General features: G+C 36.4%; 2 protein-coding genes across 2 annotated transcripts; both read right to left on the bottom strand.

Moving 5' to 3' along the window:
• Window positions 1-6,149: 6,149 nt before the first annotated feature.
• LOC144701340 (Major facilitator superfamily protein) lies at window positions 6,150-9,923 on the bottom strand. The gene is made up of 10 exons (XM_078573136.1): window positions 9,461-9,923; window positions 9,144-9,307; window positions 8,532-8,595; window positions 8,328-8,441; window positions 8,186-8,227; window positions 7,840-8,093; window positions 7,675-7,765; window positions 7,048-7,160; window positions 6,535-6,652; window positions 6,150-6,444 (listed from the first exon to the last, which is right to left on the bottom strand). The coding sequence occupies exons 1-10, from the start codon at window positions 9,671-9,673 to the stop codon at window positions 6,277-6,279; spliced, it is 1,341 nt and encodes a 446-aa protein (XP_078429262.1). The 5' UTR covers window positions 9,674-9,923; the 3' UTR covers window positions 6,150-6,276.
• A 127-nt stretch (window positions 9,924-10,050) lies between these two features.
• On the bottom strand, window positions 10,051-10,639 carry LOC144701350 (histone H2B-like). The gene has a single exon (XM_078573146.1). The coding sequence runs from the start codon at window positions 10,589-10,591 to the stop codon at window positions 10,127-10,129; it is 465 nt and encodes a 154-aa protein (XP_078429272.1). The 5' UTR covers window positions 10,592-10,639; the 3' UTR covers window positions 10,051-10,126.
• Between the last annotated feature and the right edge of the window lie 8,240 nt (window positions 10,640-18,879).

An 18,879-nucleotide genomic window follows, 5' to 3' on the forward strand; every position in this document is an offset into this window, starting at 1 on the left:
AAATAAATTTGATTTACAATTTATTTCATTTTTTATAAACAAAATCATTTTTTAATGAAACTGGCCCTAATTGGGCCAGTTTAAGCTCTAATGGGTTGTGAATTTTGCGGAGGAAACGCACGCAGATCGCACGGGCCAATCAAAAGCTTGGATGGCATCTTCGGTGCGTGACACGCACGTACACAACAGCGCACGTGTCGTGCACCACGTGTGGTAGTTAAGGACCAATTGATAATCTCAATTTTAGGGTTAAAATTAGTCGTTGGTGATTGAGATTATTCAATAAAAACATATTTACCCGTACTTAAAAATACTTTGATGAGTACGGATCGTCTCCACAGGGAACGATGATTAAGGAATTACTTTCTTATACTAGTGGTGATGGACGAGAGGATCGACGAAAGCAAGATTTGAGGACGTGAGCTAGTGATATCGATAAAAGATACGTAATTATAAGCTAATTTAACTTAAAGAAAAGAGTAAGTGATTGTGATGGATATGACGATGAACGACGGTATGAACGAAGATAGTGGTTGGATATGGAGTGGTACGATGGCAAGGATGGAGAGACGTGGAACAAGAGTGAAATGAGAGTGAAAGTTTGATGATAAATCCTAATTATGTTAACTACAGTGACGGGAAAGAGACAACGTAAGGCGAAGACACTTACCTTAGATCCTTACGTTCCACCAGGATCACGGCGATTTACGAGTGCCGGTAAGCTCCCCTCCTCCAATGCTTCTTCCCACACACTCAGGAACACCAAGAACACTCTAGATGGATCTCAAAACTCACTATCTTTCAATCAGCCTACACAAGTAGGAAGCAAGTTCAAGATGATTTTTACAATGATCCAGGCCTCTATTTATAGATCAGAGGGTATGGATAGAAAGAGGAGGGGAAGATCAAAAGTTATGGCCTTTGGAAGTTGAAGCAACCCTAGCCTTTGATTTCTTCTCTCTCCTCATCAATGTCATCGGTTTTGTGCCTGTTAAGAAGTCAAAGCACTTGGTATTCTGTGGCTTTTCGTATTTTCTGGCTTTTTGTATTCCGTGGCTTTTCATATTCCGTGGCTTTTCGTATTCCATGGCTTTTCCCATTCCGTGCCACATGTACATGACAAAAGGAAAAAAAACAAAAGAAAAAATCTCTTTCTCGACGCTGACGTGGCGGTGCATCGGCGCGCCACATCACCCTATGCCATAAAAAAACCAAAATACTTAAAATTTCATATTAAATAAAATAAAAGCCCAAAAATACTTATAAATATATTTTTTGACTCAAAAAAATCATATCTTTCCAAATTTAACATCAAACAAATCCACAAAAATCATATTATGTCTCAAAAGTTATATTCTTTTAGAATATATTGTTAGAAAAATCCTAAAAATACATAAAATTCATAATTTTGTTCTTAAAATATATTTAATCTTTTTAAGCGTGATATCATGCAAATATGAGTAATTTAATGCATAAAAGCACGTAATATGATAATATAAGGCACTAGAAATGCATGTTATCACCAATCACAGGCGACTTAACTCGTTGCGTGCGACGTAGAGAGTTAAGTCAATGTGTGGCACACGTGAACCAATCAGAGTACAGATCTGATTTCTAACCGTCTCTGCAACGCACACGTTACCTCATACGTAATGCCGTGCGGACAAATCACGACGCTCCATCATGCCACGTGGACCAATCAAAGTGCTCTGTTGCACTTGCGTACAAAGCAAATAAAGCAGTTTATAACGGAATTGAAAGAACATGTTCTTATGATTTCCGGCTATATATCGATGGGGAGATCAAGTTTAAGCTTTGTACTTGATTTTAAAGCAAAAGGAGAGGTCGCCTAGCCCCCTTACCAATTCAGGAACAGCTTGGAGAGATTTGGAGCACATCTTGGCCCAAATCTTCCATAGATCCGTTCACTCTCTTTTTTCCCCAAATTTGGAAGGTGAATTCTTGGATTTGGAGGTTGTTCGTTGCACGGAAGCTTCCCAAGTCAAGACCAATTTGAATCCTGGTATTTCTAGGCCCTTTTAAAATCACATTTACGCTTTATTTTATTTTAAATTCTATTAAATTCATGAGGTTATTCAATTTCGAATTTTCTTCTTAATTTTTGATTTTAATTCTTTTAATCTTCAATTTTCCTTGATTAATCAATAGTCTAATATTCATTGATGATATTATAAACTTCTTTAATGAACTACACCACGGATTAATACGAATTAAGACCTAATTACCTTAATTAGCAAATCTTAACCAAGATTTACAAATTTTAGGTTATCTTACAACAATTTCTTGAGTAATTTGGAATTAAAAATAAAAAAGATAGTTTCTGATTCATACATAAACAGTAAACAAATCTTGATGAATAAATAATCATCAAAATCTTGATTTCTTCACCCTAATTCGATCAAAATTGAATATCACCACTGCCTCCCTAGGGTTTGACCTCTTACTTAATCACTACAGGATATAACAAATTTTATTGTTTAAGTTCAAAAACCCTTAAATAACGACATACAAAACATGTATTTGTTGAGCTTATCAATGATGATACACATAGTTAATTCGGAAGGCCACTAGATTTGTTAATTAGATTAATACACAGACCAAGATTATCACAAACAAATGGTCTTTTGGGCCACTAGATTTGGTAATTAATTTGGAACTTAGTCAAGTCTCGACTTTTCACAGAAGGTGGGATAAATGACATGCCAAATTTTTTTTGCATCTGTTAGTCGAGGGTTCCAAACCTTCCTATCGGTCTGTTTGATCTTTTCTTATTATTTTCGAATCATAATCCCTGTCATAACACTTGAGGTTCTGAAGGAATGGATAAGGTTATGATAACAAATGATAATAAAGACAAATGGAACCACTCTCACTCTCACTCTCACTCTCTCACCCAGAGTGGTGAGCCTGTAACACATTCAGGATGACTTAATATGTTTTTTACAGAGAGCAAGGTTCCGAAGGTGTGAGTGTACGAGCGGACGCACTACTTTAGGAGTGAATAAGCAACGGCATTTACCACTTAGGAGCAAACTAACGAAGTCAAAGAAACATTCTGCAAGAAACGTTGATTGATGCTAATCAGTAGGAGGTTAATAAGAAGGTTGTCATAGGATTCCCAAGCTTCTTGTTCTAAAAGAAACTGACATATATGTTGGTGCTTTTACTAAATTTGGGACGGCTCTGAAAGAAATTCACACATGCCAGAATTTTTCATGGATCTTCCCCTTCTCTCTTCTCCCTATAGCTCCTCTCCATTGCCGATGCGATCACAACCGAGTAACAACAACAGTAGAATGTAAGCGGAGCTCATCAAGAGGAAGGAGTTTTGAAGTTTGAGGGATCACTTTGATACATCTACAGGCTGCACATTGAGCAGCTCAACAGGTTTCAATAAAAGATCCAAAAATCATTGATGGGATCCATGCCTAGGTGATTTGACCTTTCATTTTATTGATGTTGTTTTGCTTATGTTTCAAGTCTTACGATGCATGAATCCACATTGTTTCGCCCTGATCAAGGCCATGGAACCCAGAAATGGAAATGTGTTTTGGCCACATTTTTTGGTCTCTAGATGCACAATAGTTTGGTCAGTCAAGGAGCGGAAGGGGCACCAACCAACATGAAGATCTATAGTTGTAAATTATAGCTCTCTAATGATTTATTTTCATTTTTATTGAAAATTATATTTCATGAAATGAAAATATAATTATATTTTTATGTTGTTTTTCAAGAAATTAACATAACACAATTACAAGTAGAAATCAAGATTTCCATAAACATTGTTTATTTGTTCTCTCTGGTTTCTCGTCTCTCTTGAGACTTCTAGTCTCTGTCAATGAGTACTATTAGTTTATTTCCCTCTCTGTTTTTCCACTTTCCATCTATGTGGCGATATCTATATGCCTTTTTTATTTTTTTATGGTGATTTTATGTAGCTCTATGTTCACATTTTAGCCATGTTACTTTGTAAATGGTCTCTCTTAACCTAACTCATTTCACTCTCTTTTGGGCAGTTGCCTCATGAGCAAATGCAATTTTACCCTATGCGCTCTTTCTTGCAATGTTTCTTGCTAAGAACTCGATTTAGAATTTCATTTTATGCTTGAAGCCATCCAGACATTTTTCCCTCATTCATATTTGAGTAAGTATTATGTTTGATGTTGGTGAGTAATTCTGAGTATTAGGGAGAACTAAAGCTTGTTTGCCGGATAGTTTAGGATCGTATACCTTACAACATTGTATAAACACAGAGCCCATCAACTATGGACTAAAGGAAAAATGACATAACCTGGACAGTTTGGCTTAAATAATCTAGAAGTAGAACCAGAAGTATCATAAGATAATCTCATGAGAAATATACCTATCGAAAGAGAGATAAATAGGGAGAGAGATGAAGGGCTACTATTCTTATGTAAGCCCCCTGTTTTGGAGCTCAGTTGCCCCTCCCTGTTAATTTAGTTTACTCGATTGTTTTCCTTTCTCTTTAATGTTGTTAAATCATCCCCAATTTTTCTCGCACAGCATCATTACCTATTGCATCTGATATCTGATATCACTTTTCCTCTTGGTTTACCTAATTTTGGTGATAATTTTATGTAGAACTTTCTAGAGCATCTGGAAAAGAAGTGGTGCTGCAATAATGACTCAAACTCCACCTACTTGTATGTCTCAGGTGGTGTGTACATTTTTAGTCGGTATTATTTTATTCATTCCTTTTGTAGCTGTAATCCCCATGATTGACTTCATTTATCACTATATTTTTTTGAAATTCAAATATATTGTTTCATTAAACGGTGCTTATTTTGTTTCTTTTGCACACCCACAATACCCAATTCTTTTCAGGCCAGATGATCATATTTTCTCTCTTCCAGTTGGCTGATAATAGATTTTCGTTTGAAACTATCTCATTGGCAATTTTCTAAATTGGGTTTTCTTTTACTTTCTTTCTTTGTTATGACATGTTCTCTCTCCTGAGCTTGCAAAGATACCAGATTTTTTTGGGATTTTATGGGTGCTCACTATTCTCGCACCTGGGCATAACCTTTCATCTTACATTTCATGGGTGTTCAGAAGTCAACGGGTGTCCACAACAATTTATTTTCATTTCTATCCCCTAATCTCTCTGATAATCTTTTTCTCTTTAGACTTCATGTCTCCTATGCCTACCATTTTCTTCTTTTTCTTTTATTTTATGGTTATGTGAATATCTTAATGATGACACCTTCTGTTCTAATCCTTTTTTATATTAATGTCATCTGGCTCAGCCCGGATAATGGCGATTAAGAAAATTGCATTTTCTTAATGAACAGAGCATAACTAGATATTTAGAATAAGTATACTATAATACTGAAAAATACTCACCAATGGCGTGAGTATTGTGATCTAACTGGAGATTTTCCAACAAATTTTGACAAACTATTGTGATCAAACTGAATACAAACACCAACAGCTATTTCCAACTGTTTGTTCTTCAACAAACATTGTTTGTTCAGTACCAAACGATGAACTTCCAGAAGAATCCTCATCTCCCAGAGGAAGTCTAGTGAGTTCTTATTCCATTTATCATACAATTAGATGGATCTTAGTGAGTTCATTAAGTTTATAGTTGGTTCCATTTTAACCAACTTTATCAACTTCTAGATACCACCAAACGTCGACTCAAACTTGATCATTCTTGGTCAAATTTTTCTTACCTATTCCCCAATCCTAATCTTCCATTCATTACATAGCTCTCCATCCTTGGCCCAAATTAAATTTCGTCCAGATTTCCCCATCTTATCTTAATTCACAGAGGAGATGACACTAAACTCATCCTGCCTATTATAATTCAGGGCCTGCGAGGCTAATTACCAATTGTTCATATTTGGACAGGATTGTGGGTCCTAAGTGGTGACTACAACTTATGCAAACGTGCACATATCAATGATCATGATCATTAAAAAGAACATTAAAAATCAAGCGACAAATTTGTATGGTATGTAAGATATTGCCAAGACTTGCACACAACTAACATAAAGTTTATGAGAAATGAAGTCCAAAACAAATTTGAAAGCATATTTTCCAGCGGCACGCTATGAAATTGATGATAAAATCAATTAGTAGCCGTATATATCAGCTCCAGAGTGTTAAATACTAAATGGAAACCTATATATTTAAGACATTAGTGGATCCATAATACAAACAGATTGAATAGAGCCCACAAAGTTTTAGGAGCAATTCAATGAGGCACAAAGCTCAAGCAAATACTCCAGTTTAGACATGATCATTGCGGTTAACGAGGAAGAGGAAGGGTAACAGAGAAAGGAGAAGACAGATGAGCAGCATCAACGACATACCCGGGAAGGAGATGTGGGGGCTGACGAAGAAGACGACTGAAGTGGATGCGCTCTGCCAGACCTTAAGCTGGGCAAATGCACCCTCCTGTTTTTTTACAATGTTATAATGATGGCATGAAAATAATAAGATCAAATTTAAATAAAAAGTTCAGAAGCTGGAATTTAGTGGGCTCACTGTGTTGTCCCGGAAAATCAGGCCCAATAAGGAGCTTAGCTGAGTGTTGAATACACCGTCGCCAACGCCCCACCCCGCCGCGACGAGCAAAGGATATAAAGTCCCTCGATCTATGCCGCTGAATAAGAGGCCATTGATGCAAAATGAAATGTTAGTAACACAGAGAGACACACCCAGATTATATATATATATATATATATATATATATATATATATATATATATATATGTATGTATATGTATATGTATATGTGTATGTGTATGTGTATGTGTATGTGTATGTGTATGTATATGTGTATGTGTATGTGTGTGTGTGTGTGTGTGTGTGTATGTATATGTATATGTATATGTATATGTATATGTATATGTATATGTATACGTATATGTATATGTATATGTATATGTATATGTATATGTATTTGTATATGCATATATGTATATGTATATGTATATGTATATGTATATGTATTTGTATATGCATATATATATATAGAGAGAGAGAGAGAGAGATTGCCTGTGTTTTAGCAGAAGCCAAAGAAGGGCTGCAAACTGAACTAGAGATCCACCACAAATGGTGAAGGCTATTGAAGGAATACCGGAGGTGAACCTCCCAGCAATGAAGGAGCACTGGTCAAGCAAGAAACAACGTAAAAGTCTAATCTTTAGCGTTATAAATAACCCGTTTACACATTTAACAACATAACTAGAAGAAAGTTGCTCCTCACTCTAAGTATGACGATGATAAAAGTTGATCAGCATCGTCATCATGAGCAGGGGAAGCAAGACAGTAAAAAACAAATATTTTTGGGTTATGGAGAACACAGTAACACATTCAAAAGCAGCATTTAATGATTATTAATCATCATCATCCCCGTCACCATGAACGTCGTGATCATAATCAGAACGAGGAGGATGATCATGATCATGATCTAGGCAAGCAAGGGATAGTGTAAAATTCAATTATTTAGCGTTATGAGGAAATTTCTAACACATTCGACAGCATTACGTAAATATAATTGAAAATGGTGATGATCATGACACAAAAGGATGGAGGAGGATGATGACCATGATGATGAGGGGACGAGGATGATGATCACGGTGAGAGGGCGAGGACAATGATGATGATGATGATGACTCTCACCACAGCATCAAAAGCTCCATAAATTGCCATTGCGCCACCAACCCCGGACACTCCGAACGCGGGAGTTATAACATGCTTGGTCAGTTCGGACCTGATTTAAAGAGTAGAATTATCAAATTCGAATTACTAATGAAGTCAAAAAAGAAATGAATTCCGTTTTTATACCATACATAGGCTTGTTGCAGACCAGAATAGACAAAAAGAGGTATAATCAGCAACATTCTCCAGTCACGTAACGGGGAGATGATCGACTGTAACAGAACTCTGATCGTAGAGTTTTCCACTACAGCAGAAAATTCAGAGAGAGAAGCTTCTCTCTCATCCCTCTTTTGCAAGAAACACAAGAGAGCAGTACCCAACGTCATGCTTCCCAAGAACACAGAAAACAGCAACGTTGTCCCTTTGATACCTTCCTTATCCTACATCGCCGTTTAATTGAATTAATACTTATCATACTCGGAGGAAATTTATGTTGATATTGACTTATAACAATCGATAAGCAAACGCTGACATTTCCTCTGAGCAGAGCAAGCGAGACTAGATTGCCTACAACCTGGATCAAAGATCAGGATAGTGCATCAAGAACATTTTTTTTTGAAAAATAGAACATCAAGAACATTTAATTAAAGACGGCTTAAAAGTTCAATAGTGACCTGAGTGCTAGCAAATATTCCCCAGAACTCGCCATTAAATTTTCCTAATGCTTTGCCTTCTGGTAAGAGGCCATCCTTAGCGTGGCTGCGTGCCGCCGAGCTGAGGTACGTGCCCTAATTTTTCATCAAAGTTTAAGCATATAATTTAGAACATCACCGAAGGTCGGATGTAAGTTCATGATTATTAAATTTACCTCTTATTACCTGTCCCACCCAGATTATAGATGCCGCGTAACCAAGAAAAAGAGACGCGGGAATCATGGTGTACCTAGAAAAAAATTCTCCGGAATTCAAAAAATTATGAATATAGTATTTGTTTATGACTCAGAATTGCAAATCAGAACAGTTGTAATAGAAAATATGCGTAATGTATGAAGAGAATCTGAAAGATTTGGCGATTTGGCTTAAACTTTCTTCGCGATTCAGAGTTGCAGATCACGGTAATAAACGGTTACAGGAGACGTATTTTCCGCATGAAGTATGATTTTGTAAAATGAATAATTTCTTTGTGATTCAGAGTGATATATCAAAAAAAAACTAATGCTTCTCTGGATGAAGCATGATGTTCTGATACTGAGTGATTTCTCATAAAATCTCGCTGCAAATTATGAACAATTTTCTTCTTGATTCAGAGTATCTGATCAAAACAATCAACCTTAACACGAATTTCTCTCGGCCTGAATTATGATGTTTCTCGCAGCCCCATCTCTATGAATAAAAATCAATGCTATAATGAGAATCTAGAGATTTGAATATCGTAGCGTGAATTGAACGAATGTTCTTCATAGTTCAGAGAAGCGTTATTATGATTCAAACCAGTAGGGCTTCAAATTAGCTGCGATGAACAGCCAGTAACCAGTTGAGCCGAGGATGAGCGCGTTCTTCGATCCCAAGGATTTCACCATCGGCGATGCAATCAACGAAAATAAAGTGAACGAAAGGTACAGCACTCCCAACGATATTGTCCCCAAATCATTGTCCTGTCATGAGATAGACACCATCAATTTCTACGGAACGCAGGAAAAATCTCGAGATCTTCGCCGGAAACGTGGGAATTATCCTTCGGAATGAAGAAAAACGAAATCTAGAAGTCGAATTCATTCGAAATCAAGGAAGATCGGGGAAGAATCTACATCGTTTACGGTGCTCTCCAAATTCTGAGCGGCGCTGTAAGCGGAGAAGACGAACAGGAATCCGAAGCTGAGAATGTGAACGTCCTTGGCGTGATTCTTCTCCTGAGGTTCATTCGAATCCGATCCGCTCTTTGAAGAGGCTACCAGAGGCAACGCTTCGTTCCTATCGCTCAGATCCATGCCCACACTCTCCACGATTTCTCCAACAGTCATCCAAACCCTAATAAGACCCACGAATTGTGGCAAATAACATAACCGATCGGAATTTAAATGTTATTCAGGAATTTTGCTCGATCCTGGTTGTAACTATTCCTGACACACATTGCCGATTCCCCAACGAAGAAGATCACACGCGGGACACCAATCGAAGCTGCGGATATGAATTTGAAGATAATTGCGTAAGAATCAGACAAGAAATTAATACAAGCTGATCATCACCTCCAAATTACTAAATAATCCTGTTATAATCGATTTTAGATACGTGATTAACTGTCGACGTCAAATTCATCGGAGATTAACTGTTAAGACGTCGAATTCAACGAAAATTTGTACACGAGCTTATTACTAAGAAGCGCAGGAAGGAAGAGAGATCGAGAAGAGAACAACATATATAAACCTAAAGTTCCATTTTCTGGGATCAACCACGTACAGGAAAATACAATTCGCTCAAGAGCTGGTGAATTTGGTGACGGCCTTGGTGCCCTCGGAGACGGCGTGCTTGGCGAGTTCGCCGGGGAGGACGAGGCGGACGGAGGTCTGGATCTCGCGGGAGGTGATGGTGGGCTTCTTGTTGTAACGGGCCAATCGAGAAGCTTCCTGGGCGAGCTTCTCGAAGATGTCGTTGATGAAGGAGTTCATGATGCCCATGGCCTTGCTGGAGATGCCGATGTCGGGGTGCACCTGCTTGAGCACCTTGAAGATGTAGATCTTGTACGTTTCCACGCTCTTCTTCGCCTTCTTCTTCTTCTTCTTCTCCCCCGCCGCGGAGGAGGTGTCCTTCGCCGGGAGCTTCTTCTCCGCCTTCGGCTTCTTCTCCGCCGGCGCCTTCTCCGCCGCTGCCTTCTTCTCCTCCGCCGGCTTCTCCGCCGCTGGCTTCTTCTCCGCAGGCTTCTTCTCCGCCTTGGGCGCCATCTCTGCAGAACCTCTGAGCAGTAGCGAAAGAAATGGCTTGGTGAACAAGAAAGAGACGGGGAATCTATTTATATACAAACGGGGCTGCGCGCTGATTGGCTGGTAGATTTTCCCCCGGATCGCCAGGCTGGCTTCTTATTTATCGTTGGATTCATGTGAGGTGTCGGATCTTGCGCGAATTTCGGACGGTTTTTTTTCCAACGCCGCGCCTTCGGACATTAATTGTAAATTTGGAAATTTTGGCGGGAAAGTAAAATAATGGAAAAAATAATAGATTTCAAGTTGGTTTTTTTTTAGAGCAAATTGGAATTTGTGGTGGCCCAAATCTTCGGTTTTAAACAATATGCGTGAATTATATGTTGAAAAATATCTGCAACGTGAGTTTTAGATGAATGATGGGTTTTGATGGGCAGATGTCACTGAAGGTAAATGCTAGAAGTTTTAAAAATGAATAATGCAGAATTAGTTGTTAGAAGATATATAACACTACCCGTGCATAGAGTTTTGAGGAGGAAGTGTGTAGTGGAATTGAAAAGAGTGCTGATGAATTGATGATAAAAAAATGAATTAAAACAAATTATGGTTCTTCCATTGCATATTAATTATCTTACTACGCTCTTGCCCGTGAATCTATGTTAATTATCTTCTGTTTTTTTAAAAGAGTGCTCCTTAAGATGAGAACACATTCTCAAAGCTAAAGTGAAGATGTAATAAGATTGTATAAATGAAATGAAACAAAACAAAATTTACACTTCCATCATCCATTCAACTCGGATTAGATTGAGATATGTTGTGACAATTTGGCCTCGTGAAATGTATACCGTTTTAAACATTTTGTGATATATCTGCAAATTTGTTCTGCAAATCAGTCGACCATTCTATCTATGATGTATGAACATCCACAGAGGATATTGAGTGCTCGAGATGGGATCATCTCCCATCAGTGTTAACGAAAATTGAATTAAAGAGGATGATGTAGTTATGTCACTGACCATGGTAGTAAAAATGTTATACAATATGTTATCCAATAATTTTGTCACGCGTCAGTGCTGATTAGAATTACTAATTAGGGTTAGAAAGTAAAGCACACCTAAGTGATTAGGTAGACTCGCGTAGATAATGTATTATGCACACATGGTAACCAATGATAGTAAACATTATATCAGCGAGTTGACTTTCTCCTTTGTATCTCTAAGGCCAAACTGGCTAACGACTTAACCAATTGATCAGATTAAATAAATCCTTAAGTAGTCAAACAATGTGTGATATAGATAAATAATAAGTTCAAGCCAACAAAGGCTATTGGCCTATTTAAGTTGTTAACTAGACCGATACATGGGCCTAGAGGGTGGCACCCATAAAGTTTTTCGACATTGGTGGATATACTATAACTTTGGAAACTTTTATTAATTAAGGGAAGCTCCCACATATGATAACCATGAGCATCAAGTTGAATGGTCCCTCTTTATTTGCCTTAAGAGGAGACTAGATGGATGCAAATCATATTTTCCACATCCATCTCAAGTCAAGAATTAGAGATACATACTATAAAGAGTGTGTGGATATGTATAGATACTTGAAAGATGAACTGCTTGAAGATGCCCACTGAAGTAACCCATAAATCATAGATTCTAAATGTGCAAAGGCGATGGTTTTGGGTTATCAATGTTTTGCTTTTGATATTCCATTGCACAATCGAGTTTGTTCATGTTAATCAAGGCCTTGAGTTTTTTTAATTTGTACTCGATAATTTTTTTTAAAACCCTAAACCTTAAATATATATTCTAAATCAAGATACCATTTCAGTGTGACCCACTAGGACTGTGTATACGTGTAGTCAAAGAATTTGTTGACGTCATAAACTTTAATGGTCAACCTAATTAATTATTTATATGTATATATATCTCCGTGCAGAATAATTAATCATGGATTGGTTGAACACAATTGATGGGCCAAGTTTCTATCCTGACGTGGTGCCAAGCTATACAGTATGCCCTAATAGATACAAAGGAGTGTAATTGCTCTCTCATAGAACATCATTAATATCAATTCCCATGTACTTATAGTCCACCATTATTTTACTGCTTCTAGAATGACTTAAAATATGGTATAGTCATTGGTGAAACCCTAATTGGTCAGACAAGTTATTATGATGCATTAGGGATCATTATTGAGCTCTTCCTCAATATTCAACTACATTAGCCATATGACATATAATAATCTTCCTTTAGATCATCTTAGATCATCTTCCTCGAGTTGTCTCCCTTTAAACAAAGGACATACAATCCCATTTGGACCACTTAATCATTTTAATGAAATTAAGGTGAACCCAATATAAGATTATTTGAAATTCCATGATTAATAACTTGCCATGAATTAAATGTACAACTGTCCATCCACAATGTATTTGGTGTCTTAAGTTCAAGGACAACTTACAAAACCACAACATGAATCAACACGGTTGATAATATAATATGCATGTGTTTTTAAAATACACTTTAGATAAGTATGGTATTATTAATTATAAATTATCATGTTATTTATTTGATTTAACTAAATATCTATGCATGTTATAAATTCCAATTTTGGCACATTATGGTTTATTTACTAGCCTCCTTGAATTATTTGAAGTCAAGAAGTATTAGTATTGATGAGTATTTTATATTCTTACATGTGCACAAATTTAGACGAATGAGAATATCCAATTCTTCGAGAGTTGGAGAATTTTTTAGAGTTTAGTGATTCTCAAAAGGGGCTTGAAAGGAGCAATGGTGCTTCGGGCCTTCAAAAGAGAAATCAGAGGGAGATAGGGCATGACCTGAACTGCACATTGGGCTCTCAAAATCCTTATAATAATAATTACGAATATCACAAGAGGAAGATCTGAACCCACGGAGAAAAATAGTCAAATGGCAAGAAGATATAATAGAAAATGCCTAAAGGGGTATTTAATATTTCTTCAAATGTATAAATACTCCTTTTGTCCCTCATTTTCCCTCCTTCTAGACGTGCTCCAACAAGTGGCTTGCCAACAGGAAAAGGCATATTTCAGAATCCAGGTTGCTCAACATGCTTGATGTAAGTTTATTGAAGTTTTCTCTCAATCTCAACTCTTGTTTTCATTGAAAAATGCCTGATCATGGCAAAATATAAGGATCCAGACTTCAGAGGAAGAATTGAGGGCTCCACCAGACTTGCATTGAGGTTTTAGGAACTTAAATTTTCATTTTCTCATCATTATATTCATTTCCCCTTCAAATCCATCATTTTATCATTCTACACACTCGTTTTCCCTAATTTATCTCTCTAGAATTGAATATTTCTCTCTCTAGATGATCATACATATCTCTACTTAGTCCCATAAATATTTCATAAACAGTCTCTTTCATTTGCACCTTCAAATTCCATCTCAAACTTCTTCTACATCCTCTCTTTATTTTTTCTCTCTATCTATTCATTTCAGTCACTAAAACCATTTATTTTCTATTTCAAAAATCCATCCCCATATCCCTCTCGATCCCCCATCATTTCCCATGTCAAATCCCAAAAAAATTGCACCGAAATTTCATCATGTTGGTTAAAAACGTTGGATTTTTGTTCATGTTGCCACCATTGTGTGTTGTCTTACGTCGCATGTGCGGCAGGAGCGCTCTTCCACCCGCCGGTCTGCGCGGGCAGCATGCGCACCCCTGGGTAAAAGAGCGCAATGTGCATGATTTAGCCAAATCGAATAAGCCATGGCTTAATTGGGTTGACCCGATTGGGTTGACCTAGTAGGCCACATAGGCCAAACTAGGCTCGCTGAACTAGAAGCCCAGACCGTCGCTCTGCCACCCTTGCCGTCGGCGATCACCGGAACAGGTATTTTTGTGATTTTCTGAATTTAAAAATTATAAAAATTAGGAAAAATTATTTCCTGCATTTTAAGTTTTTCAAAAAACAAGAAAACCCCCAAAATTAGTATAATACATTTCTAGTGTTTTTATAACTGTTTTTTTAATAGTTATAACTGTTTTTTTAATAGTTCTAGTGGTTTTGGGTTTTAATTAAATTACATTAAATTTAAAATTATTTATGTTTTACTTTGGGTATTAATTAAATTAGTAAAATTAGTGCAAACTATTTCTAGAGTTTTTCTTTGTATTTTTGCTTCAATTTAAATCATGGAAAATTATATAAATTAACTAATAATCTAAAAAAAATCTCAGAAGTTGTATTTACACTTTTAAAATCATTTACTTCATTTCAAGCTTAAGATAATATCTAAATTTAGATTTCTGCCTCTCTGTGGATCAACCTCTTACTTGCCCTATATTCATTATAGAGTATTGATGTTGAAATTTTCATACATATTGTTGGCTAAGTCTGAATTAAAACAGAGACATTTAAACCCTACATTTGTGATGGATATTATGTGGTCATCAAGCCAATCACACTACCATGTTTATTTAAGTTTATTGAATAAAATATTTGCGTTCATTATTATTCCGTGTGATGTTTATAATGAAGTCCATAATACGTGCAATGAAGTATTGTATTATGATGAGATCATAATACATCGATCACTAGTCTTTAAATATGTGTTCTAAATATTCCTTTCCGATGGATAGTCACCAAGGACATATAGTGAATCGATCCGTACGAATCCCCGAATGTTTTGATTCCTAAACATCAATCAGGTTGATTCAAGTCACAGTTGTATAAGTGATCCATTGACCTGATACAATAAAGACATCTCGTGAGTGAATGACTATGTTTTGGCTATGACTTACGAGCCTCTAATCATGGGATTCAAATAAGTTATAGGTCCGATGCAGTAAGAAGCTTGAGAAGATGATTGAATGGTCAAAATGGGATCATCCGCCCTCAGTACAAGAGGAGATTGACTTGAGGAAGACGATGCAGAAAAATCTCTGACCAGGGTAGTGAGGATATTGGAGAAGGCGTTCTCCAATGATCCCCGTTACACATCAGTACTAATCGAACGACAGATCCCCCTTACGCATCATTATTAATTAACTATACCATAAGTCGTTCGAGAGTCTCTCGTGGATGATGGATTATACATATACGATAAGCGATGACGGTAAAAGTTTCATGAGAGAGTTCTAGACTACTCGGTATCTTCTCGAGCACGAGGTGTAGCTTGACACCCCACGGACTGGAAAGTTAACCTATCGATTGGGTTAAATCAATCCTTATTTCATTAATACATATGTTGAAATAGTTAATTAATAAGGTCGGTCAATAAATGCTATTGGGACACTAAAGTCATTAACTAGGACGATACATGGGCCTAGAGGGTCACAAGCACAATATCATAAGGGCATTGGTGGATATATTTTACTTTGGAGGGTTTTTGAGAAAAACCTTAAGTGAAATATAAAGAGGGAAAGGGGTTTCATTTTAAGCACCCATGCAAGTCTGATTTGAGAGTCCCGTCCCTTTCTTCATTCTCTACATCAACCAAAAAGAGAGTCTCTAAGGAGAGTTGAACAAGAAGAGGTGGAGATCCAAGCGCCGAGTGATCGCGTGGATATTTCTAGAGGCTGGACGCGTGAACCGCTTCAAAACGATCTCAAAGTGAGCATGTCAGGGGTGGAATAAGTTCTCCAAAAATGTACACTCAATATTTTATTTCAAAGATTGATTGTGAATCGATCGACACACTTCTGCATGCGTGGAACGTGTTTTCATGGACAAACCAAGGCACCGAACCCAACAATTTGGACATCAATATGATACCATTTAGGTACTCATATAGATCAAATCAATGAGTTGTTTCCCTAAATAACACTCACTCTATGTCCTTGCTATCTCTAGACTAATGGCTATGAGATCAACCTTACACATCATATAAGCAAGAGTATGTACTGCTATTATACTAACATAATCTGATGTCTTTCCAAAAGTAGAATAATCATACATTTTAAAAGACTAGTGATCTCTATATTACGATATAGTCGTAATTCATTAGAAATTAGGATGTATTCACAGACTTTGTTATAAGCATCACACGTACATTGTAATAAATATATATTATATTCATGAATATTGAATGAGATAAGTCACGTGAGAGTGACTTGATGGTCACTTAAATTCACATCAATTTCTCTATGCCTTGCGATTCCATCATTTGGTGTTTCTCGCTTGTCAGTTGTGACTCAGCGCCTTTCTACCCTTTGGTGTTTCACTCAGTAAATTCACATCACTCGCTTCTCACTCATTTGGTGTTTCTATGCCTCATTTTATTATATTTAATAATATATATTTAAATTTTTACTCATTTGAATAAAGTATTTAAATTATGATTACAATATTAGGTTGTATGTTGTAACATTTATATCTACAACATATATCAAATAACAACATCCAATCCCTGAGACATAAGAATGCCAATATCAGGCATAAATCAATATCATAAATCCAATATTATCATCCGATATCCACGTGGATAGAGGCTTTTAACATAATTATATTTATAATATCTGAATTGTCATTCATCTTGATATTGTCATCCAATTTTGGCATCCAAACAGGTGAATCCTACGTAAAAGGCTACTGGCTCATATTCACCCTCGAGTTTTGAAGGACTTAGTGTGCAGATTAATTTGGTTGATGCTTTAGAGTCCATGAACCTCTTCTACTTCTACATGTGATTCCTATACCAGAATTCTAGTTTTTTATGCGTCCATTTCATTATAGAACTGTAAACATCAATATAATGTCAGCCTATTGTAGTGGGTCTACATTGTGGGAAAATAAATCACAAAAAATGGTAAGAGAGGGTGAAAATATTGGATGAATCCACATGTATCAAGGTTTTTGGGAAATCATGTAGTGATACTTCCCTATGGCGATCAGCGTTCCGAGACCTTGGATATTCGCTCATGCATAAAAATATTGATTTGTTGATTAAAAACCTATATATTTAGGTTCTAAAAGAGAAAAACTGACTGGTCATTCTGAAGATGGACTTACATGATTTTATTTCGTTGGACTTACATATAAACTTCAAATATGCTGATTCACTAAATGTCATTGTTTTATTTGCCCTAGATATGGCATTGTTCTTTATGACTTGAAACACATATCAATATTGAATTCGAAAAATAAATTAAATATATATTTTAAAAGTAGACATTATCCACTAGTATTTCATGGTTGACATCCATCCCATATCCAATATTAGACAAAAATTCTGATATACGTATGAAATTGAAACGGTTTCGGATTCCAAATATTGGATATTGGAGGTATATCAAATGTCAGCCAAAAATCCGGATACTGGTTTAAAATTGACTGACCCATTTTTCCAATATAGATAAAAGAAATGAAAAAAAATTTATAAATTGTTTCAAACAAAAGCGTACTTAAAAAATTGCACCCTAGGAATCGTGTCAAACACATTTGACCAAAATAATCTGGAGATTGAGTTTACAAAACACATCTAAGGTCGACCTCGGCTTACAAATATTGAATATAAGTTTTGATGTACATCTTGCTATTTCAACCCATTTAACATAATTTAATACTGTCTAAATTCATTAACAATAATCAATAGTACTCACTAGGGATTGTCCGTCCGATATTCATCTGATATCCAGTATCGAACATTCAATATCCGATATCCAGAAAAAAAATGAAGAGGTGTCTGATATCGGATATCGGACGATATCCATCTAATATGTGAAAACGGATATCGGAGAAAGGTTTTGCTTAACCATGAGTAAACGAGCTCGAGGTGTTCTCAATCGAATGGGTAAGGAGGATACAGATATCGGATACCGGATATCAGACTGAAAGCCAGATATCGGAACCGGTATTCGGATATCAACAGAAAAAATCACTCTATTATTACCTCGTTGAATTTGTAATAAATTTTATAAAATATATATTGAATATATTAATGCCTCGTTTAATACATACAACTCAATATTTCTGTTTTATTCCATACGGGATAACATGATTCAGAGTTTAACATTAAGCTCCGAATCCTATTATCCCATATGGAAGAAAACAAAAATATTGGCCTGTCTGTTTTAAATGAGCTATTTAATAACTTGAAAAGCTCTCTGCTTACTCGCTGGCCCACATAATTCCTCTCCAAACCGTTGCATGATGACGACTACGACAATTAAAATATAATTTTAACAACCCTTCTATGATGGATATCGAAATCTGATATCCAACTGTGATATTTGATTCCAGAGAGACGGAGGTGGGTGACGATATCGAGACGGATACCGATATCGGATATAGGTTCTGTAGCAACCAATATATGCTAT

The sequence above is a fragment of the Wolffia australiana genome, chromosome 1 (genome assembly GCF_029677425.1).
Source record: "Wolffia australiana isolate 7733 chromosome 1, ASM2967742v1".
In the NCBI taxonomy this organism is placed as follows: Eukaryota; Viridiplantae; Streptophyta; class Magnoliopsida; order Alismatales; family Araceae; genus Wolffia; species Wolffia australiana.

What these genes read in the sequence shown, in the direction of transcription:
- LOC144701340 (XM_078573136.1), bottom strand. Translation starts at nt 9,673, where the DNA reads ATGACTGTTGGAGAAATCGTGGAGAGTGTGGGCATGGATCTGAGCGAT. An exon ending in TGGCTTCTGCTAAAACACAG is followed by an intron (nt 6,653 to 7,047) that starts GCAATCTCTCTC and finishes CCTCTTATTCAG; the next exon opens with CGGCATAGATCGAGGGACTT. An exon ending in TGATTTTCCGGGACAACACA is followed by an intron (nt 6,445 to 6,534) that starts GTGAGCCCACTA and finishes GTAAAAAAACAG; the next exon opens with GAGGGTGCATTTGCCCAGCT.
- LOC144701350 (XM_078573146.1), bottom strand. Translation starts at nt 10,591, where the DNA reads ATGGCGCCCAAGGCGGAGAAGAAGCCTGCGGAGAAGAAGCCAGCGGCG.